General features: G+C 35.5%; 1 protein-coding gene across 2 annotated transcripts in view; it reads left to right on the top strand.

Moving 5' to 3' along the window:
• LOC114025641 (alpha-catulin-like) overlaps positions 1-20,743 on the top strand; it is a 95,598-nt gene that overhangs the window by 41,880 nt on the left and 32,975 nt on the right. For both annotated transcript variants that reach the window (XM_027839110.1, XM_027839109.1), the window contains exons 5-10: positions 1,888-1,977; positions 2,403-2,573; positions 6,516-6,716; positions 11,779-11,865; positions 14,428-14,586; positions 14,943-15,035. In XM_027839110.1, coding sequence (XP_027694911.1) covers positions 1,888-1,977; positions 2,403-2,573; positions 6,516-6,716; positions 11,779-11,865; positions 14,428-14,586; positions 14,943-15,035 — 801 coding nt within the window. The remainder of the gene's footprint in view (positions 1-1,887; positions 1,978-2,402; positions 2,574-6,515; positions 6,717-11,778; positions 11,866-14,427; positions 14,587-14,942; positions 15,036-20,743) is intronic.

Raw genomic sequence — 20,743 nt, 5'->3', positions numbered from 1 at the left:
TAAGCAAACATTTTTTTCAGAAAGACCTGCAAAGGCACATGTGAACCAATGCGAAGTGAAATGAACAGAACCAGGAGAACATTGTATACAGTCACAACAATATTGTACAATGATCAACTGTGAATGACTTAGCTATTTTCAGCAGTACAATGATTCAAGACAGTTCTAAAGGATTTATGATGAAAAATGTCATCCACCTCCAGAGAAAGAACTGACAGAGTCTAAATGAAGATCAAAGCATACTTTTTAAAATTTATCGTTTCTTGGGGTTTTTTTGTCTGTGTTTTCTTTTGTAACATGACTTAATATGGAAATATGTTTTGTGTGACTGCACATGTTTAATCTATATAAAATTGTTTTCCCAAGGAGTGGGGAGGGAATGGAAGGAGAAAATATGGAACTTAAAATTTTAAAAAATGAATGTTAATGGTTTTTACATATAATTAAGAAAAAAAATAGAAAGTTAAGGCCAGGGAGAGAGAAGGTACTTGTGATATAGGGATGAGGAAACTTTCTAGTCATTCAGGGCAGAAGTTTCTGTGCACCATAGAGTCATAGAGTATTACCTGGGGTACAGAGGTTAAGTTACTTGCCCAGGGTTCAAATACCAAGCATTTGTCAGAGGTTCGATTTGAACCCACGTCTTCCTAGTTCCAAAGGTAGTTAACTATCCACTACACTAAGATGCAAAACTGCTAATTAGATATTTTACATTTTACCCCATTTCTGTCCTGTCTCCTTCGAAATCAATGTGCTCTAGCAATCCAGGCTAGGGGTTTAGGTTCTTCTTGTTAGTAGCTATCTTTTCTGATACATAAATGGAATAAATATAAAGAAATTCATAAGAAAAATGTAAAGTTTTATATTTGAATGTAAAAAAATCAACTTTACAAATAAAGAATGGGCAAGTATGGCTAGGTGACAGTTTTGTGAAAAAGATCAGAAGGTTTCAGTGGACTACAAATTCAGTATGAGTCAACAGCGTTGCCTTTTGTTTATATGCCACAGTTATTTCCCCTTAAAGCATTTCTCCCCACTAAACCTTCCCTTATAAAATAACAAAAACATTTAAGCAAATCCATTTGAAGTTACTGTTTCTGGCAGTGTTTACTAGGGTCTTCATTCCTTAGGCTTATCTCTCTCCTTCAAGGAGAAAGGTATGTGTCCTTATGAGTTTTACAGGACTGAGATTATTCACCATAGTTCATCCTAGTTTGAGTTCTTTAAGTAGTGTTGTAATTAAATGGGCCCTTGAAGGCTGGCCTAATAGTATTTTAATATTTTTTCTATTTGGGAAATACATTCCAGATTTCAATCAACTAACTTAAAAGTAAGGCTTTTAGAATACAACCTTGTGATAATTTTCAAAAATTTATATTTCTATAAATTATTTCTATTTATTTATATTTCTATAAATTATTTCTATTTATTATTTCTATTATATTTCTATAAATTATTTCTATTTCTAAGTTTCTATGAATTTATGCATTTTCATAAATTTCTATAAATTTATAAATTTCTATAATTTATAATTTTATACATGCACTATTTATATTTAATATTTATATTTATTTATATTTCTATAAATTATTTATATTTTTATACATGCATAGCCTATATCAGATTGCTTGTTGTCTTGGGGAATGGGCAGGAGGGAGGGAGAAAAAAATTTGGAACTCAAAATCTTATAAAAGTGAGTGTTGAAAACTATCTTTACATGTATTTGGAAAAAAATAAAATACTATTAAGTAGAAAAAATAAATTTATATTTCTTTTAATTATGACATCTCTAAGTCCTTTTTCTTAAGTGAAGAAGTTTTTCAGATGTTGAATTTGTTTCTGTTGTCATTCAAAAATGTTAGTAATTTCATTTTCATTCCATTTTAGGATTTGAAAGATGAAAAGAAAAAGGCAGAAATGGCAGCAGCTCGGGCAGTTCTTGAGAAGTGTACTATGATGCTTCTCACAGCTTCAAAGGTAAGATGAAAATTAGTGCTTTTAATGTTTCAGTATTGAGAACATAAAACACTGGTAGTTTGCATCATTTTTTAATAATCTTTTTTAAAAACTTTAAATTTTAAAATTTATTCTAAGAAATCTAAGACATGAAAAATGTAGGAAAGTTCTCATTCTATAGAACAATCCTTTGGATTATACTGTGCAATTATAATTATCCCCATTTTACAGATAAGGAAACTGATAACTCACACAATAAGTTTGTGTGGGTGGATTTGAATCCACAACTCCTAACTCCAAGCCCTAGCTACTTATATACATATCTATTGGGCACCTGTTATGTACTGAATAAATGAACTACTTACATTGATGCTCTAATATTAATACTTTAATTCCTCATATCACTACAGAGAGATTCATTAAAAGAAGTTCACATTTTTTTAAAGACATGTCTTAGGCATCCTAATTGTGAATCAGCTCGTAAAAATAAAGGGGGAGTATTTCACCGAATGAAACTGGCTTTGGAACAAGTAATTGAAATTGTAACAGACTGTAGACCAAATGGAGAGAATGAAATATCATCTATCAGTATATATGCTGGCATAAAAGAACTTAAGGTAAGAATAAGAAAGAAATAATTTTTTTTCCATTCCCATTTTCTCTTACTAACAGTGTCTTTGAGTTCATGTTTTAGGACAGAAGCTTTACAAAGATAGGTAATGTCTGTGTTTTTAATTGACTACATTTTCACCCCTGGGTTCTCAGTAACATTTGGATTTCTCTCTTTGACCAAAAAGTTGCCCTCTTTCTATTTCTCTAATGCAGTGCATATGTAGGTATGTATATGGCTGCTGTTAGAGAAGAAGTAATTTTCTGCTTGAAGCCATTATCCCCATTATGTACCAATAGTTAGAACTTTTAGAATTTAGAACTTAGGCGAGGCAGTTCATTAATTGTTCTGAGATAGTGAGCATGATCCATGGAACCCCCAAAAGAGTGCCAGCTCCAGCTCTAGGACACTGTTGTATACTTTGAGGCTGTTGGTTTAAAAACTTGAAGATAACAGTCCAGCTAGTGGTGATTAGGACATACTAAATTTAGACCTTTTTTAAAAATTGGTTTATTATAGAAGACTGATTCATACACGAGCTCTGTGCATTTATTTCCATAAATTTGTGATCCCAGTCATGTGAAAACTATTCCTCCAGTGCAGATCAAATCTGGGGCAGGTGACTCTTGTCCTTCAAAAGTTCTTGGCTTTGCATGAATACCACTGAAGCATGAAACCTATCTTTTGGTTATCTTTCTCTCATGATAAGCACATGATAAGCACACCTTCTTTTCTGTTCATATATCTTTCTGATACCATCCTTTATGCCACTACCATTGTACAATTCTTTAGTATAAAAGATGTTACAGCCTCATTATGCATACATTGCAGGGTTTTCTACATGAGATACATGATCACTCAAGAGTTTAACTATTGATGTGGGAAAAGCCAAATAGATGATGAATTTCTCATATCTATACCAGTGGTCCTCAAACTTTTGCACAGTGGTAGAACCCTTAAGTTTATTTTTTAAATTATAATGTATTTTATTCTTTTCAATCAGCAAAAATTTCCCTTCTCTCTGTCCCCTACATTGGGAACTAAAGAAAAACGAAAGCCTCTGTTATAAATACATATAATCAAGCAAAACATATTTCTGCACTGGCCATCTCCAAAATGCACACACATACACACACATATATGTGACACATATGTCTCATTCTTTGTTCTGAGTCCTTTACCTTTACCAGGAGGTACATAGCATGATTCATTATTAGTACTGTGGAATCATGGTTGATCATTATCCTGATCAGAGTTATTAATTCTGTCAAAGTTATTTATCTTCACTATATTATTGGCATTGTATAAATTATTCTTCTGGTTTTGTTAACTTCACTCTGTATTAGTTCATACCAGTATTCCCAGGTTTCTTTGAAACCATCCTCTTCATTAGTTCTTACAACACCATAGTATTCTATCACATTCATATACCATACTTTGTTAGCCATTCTCCAATTTATGGGCACTCCCTGATTCCCATTTTTTGCCACTGCAAAAAGAGCTAACAATATTTTTGTAAATCCTTAGTTAGAGCTTGTTTGCTTAAGAAACACTAGTCTAAATTATAATATGCAATTGAATGGACAATCCATAAAATTGATCAGTACATACATTTTAGCCATTATAGATGGAACAGTGAGCTTGTCCTAGAATTAAACAGGAGGAAGAAAGGCCTGGTTGTACTGGGAGGTTTCATGGTGCTTTTAATGATCCTAATCTTTTCTCTGAAACAGTGGCCCATTTTATACCACCTTCATTTCTAAATGTTCTTTCTTTCTGCCATTTTACCCCCATACAATGCCATCCATCCCTTGTAGTAATGAAAAAAAGAGGTGGTGGTGCAAAAAGCACTAACGAGAATATTCTTTCTGACAGTGAATACAGTATTCCACACCCATACCCTTCCTCTTCCCGCAGCTCAACAAAGACAGGAAGGAGTACATTTTTTATTCTTTTCTACAGATCCAAGCTTCTTAGTCATTCTAATTTTGTAACACTGAGTTTCTTTTTTTTTTTTCCACTTACATTAGTGTAGTCAGATCGATCTCTTTAAATAACAGTATTCTTTCAATAATGTTATGTACCTGAGAGTCATTATCTACCACAATTTCCAGGATAATAGTTTTGTATTATGATTATAATAATAGCTTACATTTATATGAAACTTCGTAGCATCAAAATAATTTACATATATTATCTCATTGGATCCTTGAAATTACCCTATGTAGAGGGTCATTTAAATATTATTATTACTATTTTACACACAGCAAAACCGAAGTTCAGAAAAGTTAAAGTATTTGTCTAATGTCACACAGCTATTAATCAGCAGAAGTGAGACTGAAACCTTGATTTTCTAATTCTAGATTCTATGTTCTTTCCACTATTCAATGCTACATCTTATTACAGTTATGGTTATTTTATTCACTCTTATTGACCTTACTAGATCGTAAGTTCTTTGAGAGCAAAGATTTTACCTTTTCTGTATTTCCTACTGTGCACAACAAAGCAAATAACATAATAAATAGAAATAAGAACTGGATCTGTGATTTCAGTGATACAGGGGACTCCCAGTTGAGGAAATTCTTTGGGATTAATGCAAGTCAGCCTCTTTTCTTTAAGAAGACTAACAGTCTTAAAGAATTGCCTGGGGCACTGAGTTAGAGGTTCATTGACTTATTTAGGGTGATAGAGCCAATATGTATCAGAAGTGGGATTTAAATTCAGGTCTTTCTGATTCCAAGGCCAGGTCTCTAGCCACTCCCACAATATCTCTCAGCCAACATCCACTGGTACAGAGCACTATATTAGGTCCTGAGGAAGATTAAAAGCTTGGATTGCCCTCATGAAGCTTAAAGTCTATTAAGGAGATATGATACATTGGCTATGATAATATAAATACATACATGCACTAGAAATGTGCAAGATAAAGAGCTATGTGAAATAGGAGAAGGAAAAAGGAAAAAGTTGACTAAAGTGGTATCAGGGCAGCCTCTTGGCCAAGGTGGTATTAAGTTGGGCTATGAGAGTTACGGGTAATAATTCAACAAGTAATGAGAGAGAAGAAGAAAATTACAGGCATAGTTCCTCTGAGAACATTTTGATTAGAGACTACTATGCTTGCAAGGGAGTAATATGAAATAAAGCTGGAGAATCAGGAAAGTACCAGTTTCTTGTGGTTCTTGATCATTAGTCAAAGGAGAATGTACTTTACTTAGTAAACAGTAGTAAACAGTTGAAGGATAGTGGGATTATTGAGCAGAGGAGTGGTATGCATAGAAAAGATTTTTCTGCCAGTAGTATGAGGGATGAATTAGAAAACAGAGAATGAGATGATACCAAGGCACAGAGAGGTTAAATTATAGATGAGGGTTACATAGATAGCAAGTGTCTGAGGTGAGATTAGAATTAGAAAGTCCAGTACCCTGTCTGACACACTGCAATAGGATGACTGATGCAGCAAGGTACCAGAGGATATGACAGATATCCTGAGGATGACATGAAGGGTGGATATGTTAGCTTTGGTTAGGAAAAGTACCATGTTTTTCCTCTGAGATTAGAAGAAGGAAAAAAGGGAATACTGTACATATAAAGAATTCAGAGTAATACAGATGGGAAGCTAGGAAAGTTCAAGTAGGTGAGTTCATCTGCTGAGTCTTTGGGGGGAAAGGTGGAATTGGAGTCTTGAGTAGGAAGAAAGAGTTTGGAACATTCATTAGAGGATATGATAGCTAATAAAGAGTTTTCTGTATCGCAGTGATGGCCCAGTTAATGTTAGATAGCAAAAATTTATACTGGACTAGTCAGTATAATTTGATAATTTTTTCAAGTGGTATTCAGTCATATAAAAATATGGAAATGAAAATGAACTCATTTTGTTTTGTGCCTGTAATTTATTTATGTAAGTATAAATTTACGTAAGATTTATATAAGTATAAATTCTCCTTTTCAGATGACCATTGAAGCTTTTCGAGAAAATCTTTATTTTCAGTCTAAGGAAAATCTTTCAACAATGTTGAAACTTATCTTGGAACATACAGAGGATTTTACTGATTCTGCCTATACCAGCCATGAGCACAGAGAACGTATCTTGGAGCTATCAAACCAAATTAAAATTGAATTGCAGCACCTGGTTTCAGTATGGATGCAAGCAGTAAGAACTTTTTGTGTTGAAATAAAGTCTATATAACAGTTTCCCCCCCCCCCCAAAGTATTATGAGATGTGGAAGTTAAACTTCATTAACAGGACTGCAATTTTGGACCCCATGGTGAGACCAGAGAGTATCAGGGGTGGGGAACCTGTGGCCTTCTAGTTCCTTGGGTGCGGCCTTTTGACTGACTCCAAGTTTTATAGAACAAATTCTTTTATTAAGGGGATTTGTTCTGTGAAGTTTGGATTCAGTCAAAGGGCTGCACTTGAGAACCTAGAGGGCCACATGTGGCCCTTAGGCAGCAGGTTCCCCACCCCTGGATCCTCAGAAGTGATCCTTAGTGGTCTAGAAAATTAGGTTAATTTGGCATAATCTATAGTTGATGAAGTCATGACAGGTTTTTAATAAACACTGTTTCTTTTTCTAACTGCTTAGAACCATCCTTAGTAATGTACCAGGAATAAAAGTAAAGGTAACAGGCTTGTAATTAGAGGACTATAATCTCTTCCTTTTTTTGAAATTTGGGACCTTAGTCTTCCTCCAGTCCTGTGACTCTTCTTTTCTCTAAGATCTTTCAAAGTAACTCAGGACTTAAATCTATCATTTCTTTTAGTACCACAGGATGTAGTTCATCTGGTCTTTGTGACTTTAACACATGAAAGGCAGCAGGTAAGTAGTGTTTCACTTTCTCCTCTTAGGTTTCTGCCTCCCCATGTTTTTTTCTTCTGAGTCTTTGCAAGAAAAAATAGAAGTTGAATACTTTATTCTTCTTATCACTATCCGTTTTTCTTTTTCTTTTTTTATCTCCTTTTTCTTGCATCCATCCTCAGTTATTTCCCCTGGATTCCATCTTCTGTGTTGTCTTTTTAAAACCTGAGTTGGTTAATGAATGCTCTGTGCAAGCGTGTTAGATTCTTTAAACAGTTCCTGCTTTTCCTCTTCATTCATACTTATCCATGTCTTCACCATCTTATTCATGAAAGCTTCTCATCTTTCTTATACTGACTTACCCTGCACAATATTGGACTATTATCTCCTACCAGTCTTATTACTGATCCCTTTGAAAAATCTGCATTCCCAAAATCTAGGGTATGTGCCAGAATTTGCTTGACTTCCTTACCTCCTCTATCATGAACTGGGATGGAGTGATCACTTTCTTCGTAGTTTTCTGTCATTTCTGTTTCAGCTATTAGTATCTCTTTTGTCAGTATCAGGTCCAGAATAGCAGTTCTTCCAGCTATTTCTTATCTTTGAAGGATAAAACTATCATTAGGCAAGTCAAGAAATTTGTTAGTTATTCTGCTTTTGTCAGATAGTAGATGGCTGTAATAATTTAAGTCTCCCATTGCTACAGTATTATATTTTCATGCCAGATTTGTAATCCATTTACCAAAATATTCATAATATTCCCTCTTCTAAGTGGTTTATAGTATACTTTCTAGCATCATCATTTCCTTCTTTCTCCATTGATCTTCAACCAGTTGTTCTCTACCATATTATCCTGCCCCCCTTGGCTTCCTGGATTTCTTTATAGTTAGTATATCTTTTTTAATATGCCCTGCCACCCTAATCTGTCCCCCTTTCTCTCTTTTATTCCTCCCGAATGAAATATACATTTGAAAAGTTATCGTCTAGTCTTGAATCCTATCCCAAGTTCCATTAATAGCTGTGAGGCTGAATTTTCCTCCTTGTGTTAGGATCTCTAGTTCATTCTCTGTATTATCCATAATGTGTGCATTTCTATATAGATATCTAATGTTGTGGGGTTTTTTTTTTACTGGATTTTTTTTCTCCCTCTCCTTTTCCACTTGAAATCTCTCTTGATTAGATGTGCAAGACTCCAAGCAAACATTTTACCTAGCTCTCTATAGTATTCTATAATTTAATATATCCTATATTCTATAGTATTCAAACCTCATCAGGAGCCCATCATTTCTATATTTTAGTCATCAGGCCAGAAATCTAAGTCCTGTTCTCAGACACTATTTTCTGTTCTTTTCCTAAATTTGCCTTTGTCTTCCGAAGTCCTTACCTGCCCTCATTTACAATGATGAAAACACCAGCTCTGTCAGGCAGTAAATCCACCTTTATAAAGTGCTTACTATGTGCCAGGCACTGTGCTAAGCACTGAGAGCACAAATATAAGCAAAAAAAAAGCCAGCCTCTGCCCTGAAGAAGCTTATATTATAATGGGGAAGACATCACATAAAAGGAAATTAAAAAGGTTGTGTGGAAGAAAGGTCCAAAGAAACGATGAAGAAGTCCAGCGGAATGCAGCTTGGTAGGAGGTTTTTTTGTCTAAGTCAGGCCAGTACAACCTGTGGCCTGCCAAAGGATTTCAGCTGGCGCATGAAAAATGTTGAGGTTGTTTTCCTCTACACTTTTTGCAGGCCGCCCAAAATCCTTTGGCATGCTGCAAGTGGCCAGCAGGCCGCAGGTTGTGTAGGCTTGGTTTAGGTCTTAAGTCCATTATCCTTAGCACTACTTTCTAGGTTCCTTATAATGATATCATTTATACTTGCATGAATCACCACAGGTACATAGGACTCTCCATCATGACACTCCTATGTGCTCTGGGAAAAGCGTCGAACTCAGTACTATGTCACGTCAATAAATAGCTTCAGCAGGGAGGGGACAACCACTGTACTTACAGTTTTGTCTTCTGATGGTACCTTCCTCCTGATGGCACCTATGGAACCATATTTTTCCATAGAGTACCAAAAGCTACTTTTTTCAAAGATAGTCCAGGCCCTACCTCTTGTAGACCTCTTCCTATTACAAAGGTTCTTAACATTTTTTTTTCCATGTCATGGACCTCTTTGGCAGTTTGGTTAACCCTTCTCAGAATGTTGTTTTTAAATGCACTTAATAAAATACGTAAGATTATAAAGGAATCCAATTACACTGAAATGCAGTTATCAAAAAAAAACTTTTTAAAGCATGTTCAGAGATGCCAGGTCAAGAGTCCCTGTGCTGTTATGTAGCTCCAGATATTCAGTGGTTTTTCTCTATGGCACCATTCTTATATCATGCAAAATGTGAAAATTTTGCTGTCATATCATATCCTTTTTGTTTTTTATTTCCTCCACAAATCCCTTATTCCAGTCTTTCAAGGAACATTTCAGTCTTAGAAATGTGTTCCTAGCCCTTTTATTTTTTTCCTGTAAGTTACAGGCAGATACTCATTTTGGGGCAGCTAGGTAGCACAGTGGATCGAGCTCCAGCCTTGGAGTCAGGAGGACCTGAGTTCAAATTTGGCCTCAGACACTTGATACTTACTAGCTATGTAGCCCTGGGCAAGTCACTTAACCCCAATCACCTCACCAAAAAGGGAAAAAAAAAAAAGGCAGAAAAAGTTCTTTTGATCTGAGTTCAAATGTGATCTCAGACACTTGATACTTACTAGCTATGTGACCCTGGGCAAGTCACTTAACCCCGATTGCCTCACCAAAAACAAAAACAAAAAAAAGGAAAAAAAATACTCATTTTGGAGACAGATTTTTCTTGTTACTTGTAGAAATGCAAACACAGTAGTTTCTGTGCACATCACTGTAAAATTCTCCTGACCTTCAATACAGGGTGCTCCAAAATTCTAGTGTAGTTTTAAGCTTTAAAACCTTTTCAGATGAATGTTGAAGCTCTTTGAGAAAATTTTTATTTTCAGCTTAAGGAAAATCTTTCAACAATGTTGAAACTTATCTTGGAACATACACAAGATTTTACTAATTCTGCCTATACCAGCCATAAGCACTGGAAATGCATCTTGGAGCTATCAAACCAAATTAAACACGTGGTTTCAGTGTGGATGTAAACAGCAAGAATTTTTTGTATTAAAATAAAGTCTATATAACAGTTTTCCCCCTTAAAATATTATGGCATGTGGAAGTTAAACTTCATTGCCAGGACTGCAGGTTTGGACCCCGTGGTGAAACTAGAGGGTTTATATCCTCAGGAGTGACCTTTAGTGGTCTACAAAATGAGGTTAATTTGGCATATCCTATACTTGATGAAGTCATGGAAAGCTTTTAGTAAATACTGTTTCTTTTTTTTTTCTTTCACTGTTCTCCATTTTTACTCATCTTGCATCATCCTGTGTTTATCACAGTTTCTGTTGAACAGGTTTTTTGTTGTTGTTGTTTGTTTTTAAGTATTTGGAAAGGGTTTTTGCTTGCCATCTCCCCTCCTACTCTTCTGCACTTACCTATCCCAGAACAGATCATTTTGTGTGCTGCGACCTGGGGGAGGGGGACGCTTTTTGTTTTGTTTTTTCTTCTTAGCAGAAGGACTTGATATTTTCAACTTTGGAATAACTAAAACCTTAAAATTGCACTAAGACTTTTGGAACACCCTGTTCTTGTTTGAAGCTGTTACTTGAACCCAGGTCTCTTGACTCCTAAGTCAATGCTCTTTTTACCATATTGCAATGTTTAGGTAAAGATTTTGGATTTATGTTAATAGACAAAAGGTTAATAATGTAAGTAAGAAAATAATAGCAGAGGTGTGCTTTAAGAAGATTAATATGGTGGCAGTAGATTGAATGGGTTACTGAAGTTGGGGAGAGACAATAAGCAGGGATATCAGTCAGGAGAGTATTATAATAATAGCGCAGGTAAAAGATGGGGGCCTAAATTATGGTGGTGATAGTGGAAATAGAAGGGAAGAAATATATGTAAAGGACATTGCAGAGGTAAAATTGGTAGGATTTGGTAAGTAAATTTGGAGAGTCATGAAGTGGAAAAAGTCAGATTACTTTGAGATTTTGAGCCTGGATAACTGGAATAAATGGTAGATGGTGATGCCATTAATACAAATAGAGCAGCCAGGTGGAAAAACGAATTTCAGAGGGAAAATGAGTTTGATTTTGTACATTTTAAGTTTTAACATCAGGAATTTGAAGAATGATAGGTTTTAAAATTAAAAAAAAAACTGTATGGCAACTTTGTAACATAACTCAATAAATTCTAACAGTTAAAAATGCCAACCTAAAATTATATTTCATAGAACTAGAATTATTATTGGTTTAAAGAGATAATAGAAATAAGAAACTTTTTTTTTTCATTTTAGCAAAGCAAGAAGACAAAGAACATCATGGAAGATCTTGAACTAGCTATATTAAAAATAAGCCACAGCATGCATGAATTTAAAAGAGAGGTAAGTACAGTTTGAAATTTAACCTTTTTTAATTCTTTATTCATGTAGTTATATGCTAAACACCAGTATGTACTACAAATTTAAGTAAATCGTTTTAACAAAAAAAATTAATAAAACCATAGAATCTCAGTTAGGAAGGACCTCTGAGTCATCTAAGCCTATGCTGTCTAACTCAAATAGAAATAGATCCCTGCAGTGACTTAGAAAACCACAAATTAACATTATCCACGTTGTATTTATTTTTATTTATTTCGCTAAAAAATTTCACAATCACATTTTAATCTGGTCCTTGACTCTGGAGTTTTGCTCTGGCAAGTTTGACACCCCTGAATTCTAGAATAACTCATATGTGAACAAGAATCTACTGTACAAATCCTCATGTTCATTATCTGTAAAATGGGAACAATATAGCACTTTCCTCATAAGTTGTAAAGATCAGTGAAATAATGATTTGTACAAAATGATTTGCAAACCTTAGTGTGCTGTATATGTATTCTTACTCTTTACTGTAGGTTTCAACTCCCAATTCAAAGATTATTGTTCTTAGAGAAAACAGAAGCCAAAAACTTTGCTTACATTATCTCATTTGTTTCCCACGACCTCCCTTTGGGATTTTTCCCGTTTTATAGATGAGGAATCCAAAGCTCCAATGAATTTAAGTTACCAAGTTCAGTTAAACTATATCCAGGGTACTTACTGAGAGAAGTGTCAGATGATTTCTGAGCCACTGCCAGGGATCTTTGAAAGGTCATGGAGAATGAGAAAGGTGCCATAGAACTGGTGAAAGGTAAATGGCTTAATTTAAAGGGGGGAAAAGAAGAGACTGAAGTCCACAAACTATGAAGAGTGAGCTCAAATCCTATTCCTTTCAAAATTCTAGAATGTATTATCAAAAGGATGATTTTATTGAAAAAGTTATCGAAATATTAAAAGTTCTGAGTTCAAACCCCCCCAAAATCTATCCGTGAACCACAGTTTAAAAACCCCTGTGTAACTCACTTCTTGGTCCATAAATTCAGGTTCCAAAATGTTCTTTATAAGCTCGAATGATAGGCAGTATGTATTGAGATGAAATTTAATAGAGATAGATGTGAGATCTTATATTTGAATTTTAAAAAATCAACTTCACAAGTACAAAACAGAGAAAGTTCATATAAAAGTTGCAGTTCATGTGAAAAAGATATGAAGGGATTAGTAAGCTCATTATCAATCAGTAACAAGATATGATAATCAAAAAAGCTAATGCAGTCTTGAGCTGTCTTAAGAAAGACATAGTAGACGGGGCTTGGGAGGTGATAGTTCCGCTGTACTTTTCCCTGGTCAGAGTGCAGCTGGAGCACTGTGTTCAATCCTAGGCATCACATTTTATGAAGAACATCAGCACGGTAGAGCACATCCAGATCAGCGTAAGCAGAATGGTGGAGAGCCTCAAGATCATGTCATGTGAGGACTGGCTGACTGAGGAATTAGGAATGTAAGAGATGAGTTATGGCTAGCACTTGGAAGAAGGATTAGATTTGTTCTGCTTGGTCCCATAGAGCAAAACTAGGAACAAGGGATAGAAATTGTAGAGTAAATTGTAAGGCAAAATAAGGAGCAGCTTCCCTGCCATTAGAACGTTGACCTTTCTTGGAGCTTAGCTTAGTGGGTTCCTATTCACTGGAGGCCTTTTATTAGAGGAAATGTGGCATTATATAGAGAGTGTTCTACATGGAGTCGGGAAGAATTCTGTTTGAATCCCACCTCTAATCTTTATTTGTTCCATGATCCTGGGCAAGTCACTTAACCTCTCTGTGTCTCAGTTTCTTCATCTGTAAAATGGGGATAATAATTACTGTAGTAATACTTCATGAGGTTGTTGTGAGGATCAAATGAGATGTGTGAACCTTAAGGCATTATTACTATTAATATTCAGATAGATGCTAGGTAACCCTATGTTGGAAATGTAGAGGGGTGATATTGTTCAAGTACAGTTTGAATTCGATGGCCTGTATTTGTATCCCCACTGTCTAGCACCATGCCTGGTGCATAGTTGTCCCTTAATAAATAAATGCTTGATTGATGGCCTTTCAGAATCCTTCTACTTCAAAGATTCTGCATTAAAGTATAAATAATTCATATTTTCTGAAATTTAAAAACTTACATAGAATGATATATATTATATTAAAAATAAACAAACCTTTTGGATTTGTCTTGCAGTTTATTGGGAGAAAGTCAGGAAAGACCCAAGCTTATTAAATGAATATAATCTAGCCTGCAGTGTGACTGAGTTAATAGTTTACAAGCAATCTCAAAGGATACAAATTGCATTTACTTTCCTGAAAAAAATCTGCAGCATAGCATAGGAGAGGCAGTAGAGGGGAGTGGAAAGTGTTAGAGGGAAGGGGTTCGTAGCAATACTTCGGGAAGCTGCCATCTTCCCGACCTTAGGCAAATCAGGCAATGTTTTGAGGTCTCAGTTTTCTCATCTTTAAAATGGAAAGGTCATTATTAGATGACCTCTAAGGCCCTTTCCAGTTCCAGCCTTACTCATCTGTCTCTCACCATTATTCCCAAATGAAGCTTCACAATGCAGCAACATTGCTTGCAACAGATCTTCTAAAGCACCGTGCGGATCACGCGATTTTGAAAGCATTAAAAATTACTGGAGTGGAAGGAAACTTAGAAGGTTTGGCAGAATACACCTGTAAACTATCTGAACAGAAAGAACAGCTTACTGAGGTGAGTTCCAGTGTTATTATTTAGCAAACTTTATTATTTGTTAACATTACCTTCTGCCATTTTGTCCTCAGGAAACAAAAAAAAAATTTAATTTGGTATCATTATATAATATATTACATATATTATTATTATCATATATTAGCATCTCTGTCTTTTTGTGGTAAGAATTCCAACAACCTCAACTGTCTGGAACGCAACCATGAACTTGTTTTTATAATGTTTTGTAAGTTTCATATATGTTATTTTTAAAATTTTTATTTACATTTAATTGAACCAGATCCTCATAGTTCTAGCTGTTAATCCCCATTTGAATGTGAATTTGTAAGTTAAACTATGGAAATGTTGTTGTTTTCTAGACTTGTCGATTGTTGAGACATATATCGGGGACAGAACCCCTTGAAATTACTTGTATGCATGCAGAAGAGACATTTCAGGTTACTGGTCAACAGGTATGATTGCCATTAGATTTTTTTTCTCCTAAATAACATTTTTCTAGGAATCAAAAGTTTAGTTTTGAATTTTCATGCCAAAAAAGTTAAAGATCTTTGCCGTAAGGAGAGAAATTTCAGGTGCTATCTCTATAAGTTCAAAGTAACTGGGAAATATTTTATTTTCAAATACAAAAACCATGAGATCTTTCTATAGCAGTTTGTATGGGTATGACTTTGACATCCGCTATATCAACTGGTTCACTATTGTTCATGTGCAAAATTTGAGATTGGTGTTTTTAAATGAAGCTTTAATTTAAAAACATTTTTTGGTTTTGTCAAATTAGCTATTTTGTCATGGAATCTCATCTTATAATTTTGATGGTCATTTTTACATAATATGATTAATCAATCAAAGAGTAAACATTTACTAAGGACTTACTATAGGAAAGGCACAGTGCTAAGCCTTGGGAATGGAAGAAAAAGAAAAGATCAGCAACTCATAAAAAGATTCTTGGGTCACTGAGAGAGACTGAATGATTTACCTATCCTAATAGATGCAGAAATAGCTTTGTAATTGTTAAACTTTCATTGTAATGTAAGTTGTAAGTTTTAAAGCAAGAAGTGCCCACTATAGGGTACTAAAATCACATAATATAATTTTATACGTGATCAAATGATTTTCAAATTTTAGAGCCCAGAAATACACTATTTTTCTAAGGGTTTTGATAATTATGAGTGTCATTATTTCAACTAGAAAGTTATTTCAGCTAGATTCCACCTTGAATATAAACAGCTAAAGCGGGCTAGGATAGGGAAAGTAAGTGTTTCAACACAGGCAAACAATATAATTTATCCCTAGTATTCTACCACCTCTCCTTAGATTCACAGGGAGCCTCTGTGTTGTCTCCCCTAGCCATCACCCAAGGAAGGCTTTTTTCATCATATATTACAACATATTAGCATCAATTGCCTTCAGCTCCTCTGTAAAACCACTTCTTACAGGCTATGTTCAGAGTTGGGATGTAATGGAAGGGTATACTTCAATCTCTCTGGGATGTCATCTCTTCTTTTTTTTTTTTTTTTTAAAGTGAGGCTATGGGGTTAAGTGACTTACCCAGAGCCACACAACTAGTGAGTTTTATGTGTCTGAGATTGGATTTGAACTCAGTCCTCTTGACTTCAGGGACGGTGCTCTATCTACTGCACTACCTAACTGCCCCAATGTCATCTCTTCTTGACACACACGCTAAGACCCAGGATTACTCTCAGGCAAAGATGTTTTCCAATTTTGACCCATCTAGACACTAACCTTTTTTTTTTAATCCATTATTATTTTAAGTAGCATTATTTCAAGGATGATGGCATTTCCAGGGAGGTATTGTTTGGACATGAGCTAGTTCTTATTCATACCTAACTCAGTTGTTTCAGACATTCCAGTCAGTTTAAGCCTTAGGTAACTATAACATTTGAGTACTATGAAAATATTCAATTCAGTTCCACAAACTTTATTCAGTCTGTTTGTGAAGCACTGTGCTAGGTGCTAGGAATATTAAGACACATACAAAAAAAGCCCCTGACCTTAAAAAGTATGCTATACTAAAAAGGGCACATCATATACACAGATAAGTCAATACAAGATGGTTTGAGAAGGGAGAGAGCACTTACAACTGAGGGGACTCAAGGAAAGTTTCAAAGAGAAGGTACCACATGAACTGAGTTGACATTTGAAGGAGGATAAGAATTCTGAAAGGTAGAGATGAGGAAGAACTACATTCCCAACATGGGGAACAGCCTATACAAAGACAGAGGTGGGAGGTAGAATTTTAAATTCAGAAAAGTCCAGTTTGGCTAGAACATGGAGTACATGAAGGGGAGTACTATGAAATAAGGCTGAAAATGTAGATTGGAGCCAGATTGTGGAAAACCTTAAATACAAAGCTGGGGAATTTGTATTTTATCTTAAAGGTTATAAAAAACCATTGAAAATTTTTAAGCAGGAAAGTCATGTATTCAGACCTGTGCTTTAGGAAGATTATTTTTACAGCTATATGAAAGACAGATTGGAGAGGGGAAAGACTGGATGACAGACTAATTGGGTCTGGTGAGAAGGAATTAGGGCTAGAACTACAGTAGTGACTATGTGAATGGAGGGTGAATGTAAATGGATAATGTATTGTGGAGGTAGAATTGAAGCCATGAGAGTTAATGATATCAACAAGGAAGAAAGTATAAAATAAAAGAAAAGGGCCCAGAATAGAACCTTGAGAAATATCTAAGGGTGAAAGACAGAGTATGAGCCAGCAAAGAAGGAGCAGGTATACTGGTAGGAGAACCAAAAGAAATCAGTGTCATGGAAACCAAGAGAGAAAATAGTATTCTGGAGTTGGGGCTGGTTAGCAATGTCAAGAGTTGCATTGGAGATCAAGAAGAATGATGACTGAGGGAGGCAGAGCCAAGATGGTGGAGTAAAAACAGTGACTTGCTTGAGCTCTCCCTCAGACTCCTCCAAATACTTGTAAAAAAATGACTCTAAACAAATTCTAGAACAACAGAACCCACAAAAAGACAGAGTGAAACAAATTTCCAGCCCATGACAATCTGGATGGTTGATTAGAAAGGTCTATTGCACAGGGCTGGGAGAGGAGCGCAGTTCAGCATGGGCGCATAGGCAAAGATCAGGCCTCAGAAAGCATGGAGCAAGCCTCAGGAAACTGAATCACAGGCAGCTGTGGCGGTTTCCAGACTTCTCAACCCACAAACGCCAAAGACAACTTAGAAGGTCAGTAGGAAAGGTCTGTGACCACGGTGAGAGAGAAACTCTGTCCCAGCCCCAGTCCTGACACAGCCCCGGTGCATCGACTGCTTCTGAAGCTCTCGGCCCACAGATGGAGGGGGAATTGAGTGACTGTTCAGAGGGGGATTGCAGGGATCTCTTTGCTGGTGCAGAGGCAGGAATCTCTTGCTTTGCCCATACTTGGATCTAGGTCACAGTTCTAGGTGGCGATCCTGGGGCGAGGAGGAGTACTGGCATGGTGGAGCTTGTAGTGGCAGTGGAGAGGGAATCCTTCTCACAGTTCTAAGGCAGAAAAGAGTGCTTCTGGTCACTCATACACCAGAGCACAGGCCAGGAAAGGAGTAAACACCTTGCCCTTGATTGTAGTACCTTGGAAGAACTGAAAATTTACAGGTCCCTAGAAGTATCTCTGAAAATAGCTGCACAAAACCCCTGAAACTTGGGACAGTACATTCTGTACACTGAAAGCAGACCCATACCTTAACAAAGAGTTTAAAACTCAAGTAGTTGGCTAGGAGCAAACTGTGCCAAAAAAAAAAAGTCAGACCATAGAATCTTTCTTTGATGACAAAGAAGATCAAAACATACAACCAGAAGAAGACAACAAAGTCAAAACTCCTACATCCAAAGCCTCCAAGAATAATATGAATCAGTCCCAGGCCATGGAAGAACTTAAAAAGGATTTTGAGAAAAAGTAAGAGAAGTAGAGGGAAACCTTGGAAGAGAAATGAGAGGGATGCAAGAAAATCATGAAAAACAAGTCAACAGCTTGCTAAAGGAGACCCCAAAAAAATGCTGAAGAAAATAACACCTTAAAAATCTATTCAAGTGGTTTAAATGGATCCAGGTAAGTGGATTAGTCTGGGTGAATTATATTACAGGAAAAGACACAAAAACCTCTTAGAGCAGAGGGGAAAAAAGGTATTAGAGCATTGTTTGAACCTTACTCTCATCAGATTTTACTCCAGAAGGGAATAACTTAATCAGTTAGGTATAGAAATCTAACTTGCACTATAGGCAGTAGGAGGGAAAAGGGGAAAGGAAAGGGAAGGGGGATAGAAGGGAGGAAAGAAGCAGTAAGGGTAAAGGGGAAGGAAAGGGAAAGGGATAATAGAAGGGAGGTGCGACTGAAGGAGGCGCTGGTCAAAAGCAAAACACTAGTGAGGGGGGAAAGGAGAAAGGAGAAAGAAAAGCAGAAATGGGGAAAAAATGATGGAGAAAAAGACACAGATGTATCATGACTGTGAATGTAAATGGGATGAACTCTCCCATAAAATGGAAGCATATAGCAGAAATGGATTAAAAACCATAATCCTACAATATGTTGTTTACAGGAAACACATTTGAAAAAGAGTGACACATACAGGGTAAAGGTAAAAGGCAGGAGCAGAATATATTATACTTCAGCTGAAGTAAAAAAATCAGGGGTAGCAATCCTGATCTCAGACAAAGCAAAAGCAAAAATAGATCTTATCAAAAGAGATAAGGAAGGAAACTACATCCTGCTAAAAGGCACCATAGACAATGAAGTAATATCAATATTAAACATATATGCACCAAATGGTATAGCATCCAAATTCTCAGAGGAGAAATTCAGGGAGTTACAGGAAGAAATAGACAGCAAAACTATACTAGTGGGAGACCTCAACCTCCCCCTCTCTGAACTAGATAAATCTAACCACAAAATAAACAAGAAAGAAATTAAGGAGGTGAATAGAACATTAGAAAAGTTAGGTATGATAGGCCTCTGGAGAAAATTGAATGGGGATAGAAAGGAATATACTTTTTTCTCAACGGTATATGGCACATACACAAAAAGTGACCATGTACTAGGGCATAAAAACCTCACAATCCAATGAAGAAAGGAAGAAATATTAAATGCATCCTTTTCAGATCATGATGCAATAAAAATTATATGTAATAAAGGGCCATGGAAAGATAGACTAAAAAATAATTGGAAACTAAATAATCTAGTCCTAAAAAATGAGTGGGTCAAACAACAAATCATAGAAATAATCAATAATTTCATTCAAGAGAATGACAATAATGAGACAACATACCAAAACTTACGGGATGCAGCAAAAGCAATTCTTAGGGGAAGTTTTATATCTCTAAATGCTTACATAAATAAAATAGAAAAAGAGGAGATCAATGAATTGGGCATACAACTAAAAAAACTAGAAAAAGAACAAATTAAAAATCCTCAATTAAACACCAAATTAGAAATATTGAAAACCAAAGGAAAAATTCATAAAATGGAAATTAAGAAAACTATTGAACTAATAAATAAAACTAAGAGCTGGTTTTATGAAAAAACCAATAAAATTGATAAACCTTTGGTTAATTTAATTAAAAAAATAAAGAAAACCAGATTACCAGTATCAAAATGAAAAGGGTGAAGCTACCACCAAGGAAGAGGAAATTAAAACAACAATTAGGATTATTTTGCCTAACTATATGCCAACAAATTTGACAATCTTAGTGAAATGAATACATATTTACAAAAATATAAATTGCCCATATTAACAGAAGAGGAAATAAAATACTTAAATAATCCCATCTCAGAAAAAGAAATTGAACACGCCATTGATGAACTCCCTAGGAAAAAATCTCCAGGGCCAGATGGATTTACATGTGAATTCTATCAAACGTTTAAAGAACAATTAATTCCAATATTATATAGACTATTTGGGAAAATAGGTGAAGAAGGAGTCTTACCAAATTCTTTTTATGATACAAATATGGTGCTGATACCTAAACCAGGAAGAGTCAAAATGGAGAAATAAAATTATAGACCAATTTCGCTAATGAATATAGATACAGAAATTTTAAACAAAATATTAGCAAATAGACTACAGCAACTTATCACAAGAATAATACACTATGACCAGGTAGGATTTATACCAGGAATGCAGGGCTGGTTCAGTATTGG

This window comes from Vombatus ursinus, unplaced genomic scaffold (genome assembly GCF_900497805.2).
Source record: "Vombatus ursinus unplaced genomic scaffold, bare-nosed wombat genome assembly UNPS02014832.1, whole genome shotgun sequence".
NCBI lineage: Eukaryota > Metazoa > Chordata > Mammalia > Diprotodontia > Vombatidae > Vombatus > Vombatus ursinus.
Note: the sequence above shows the minus strand (reverse complement) of the source record. Positions and strands in the feature narration are given on the sequence as shown.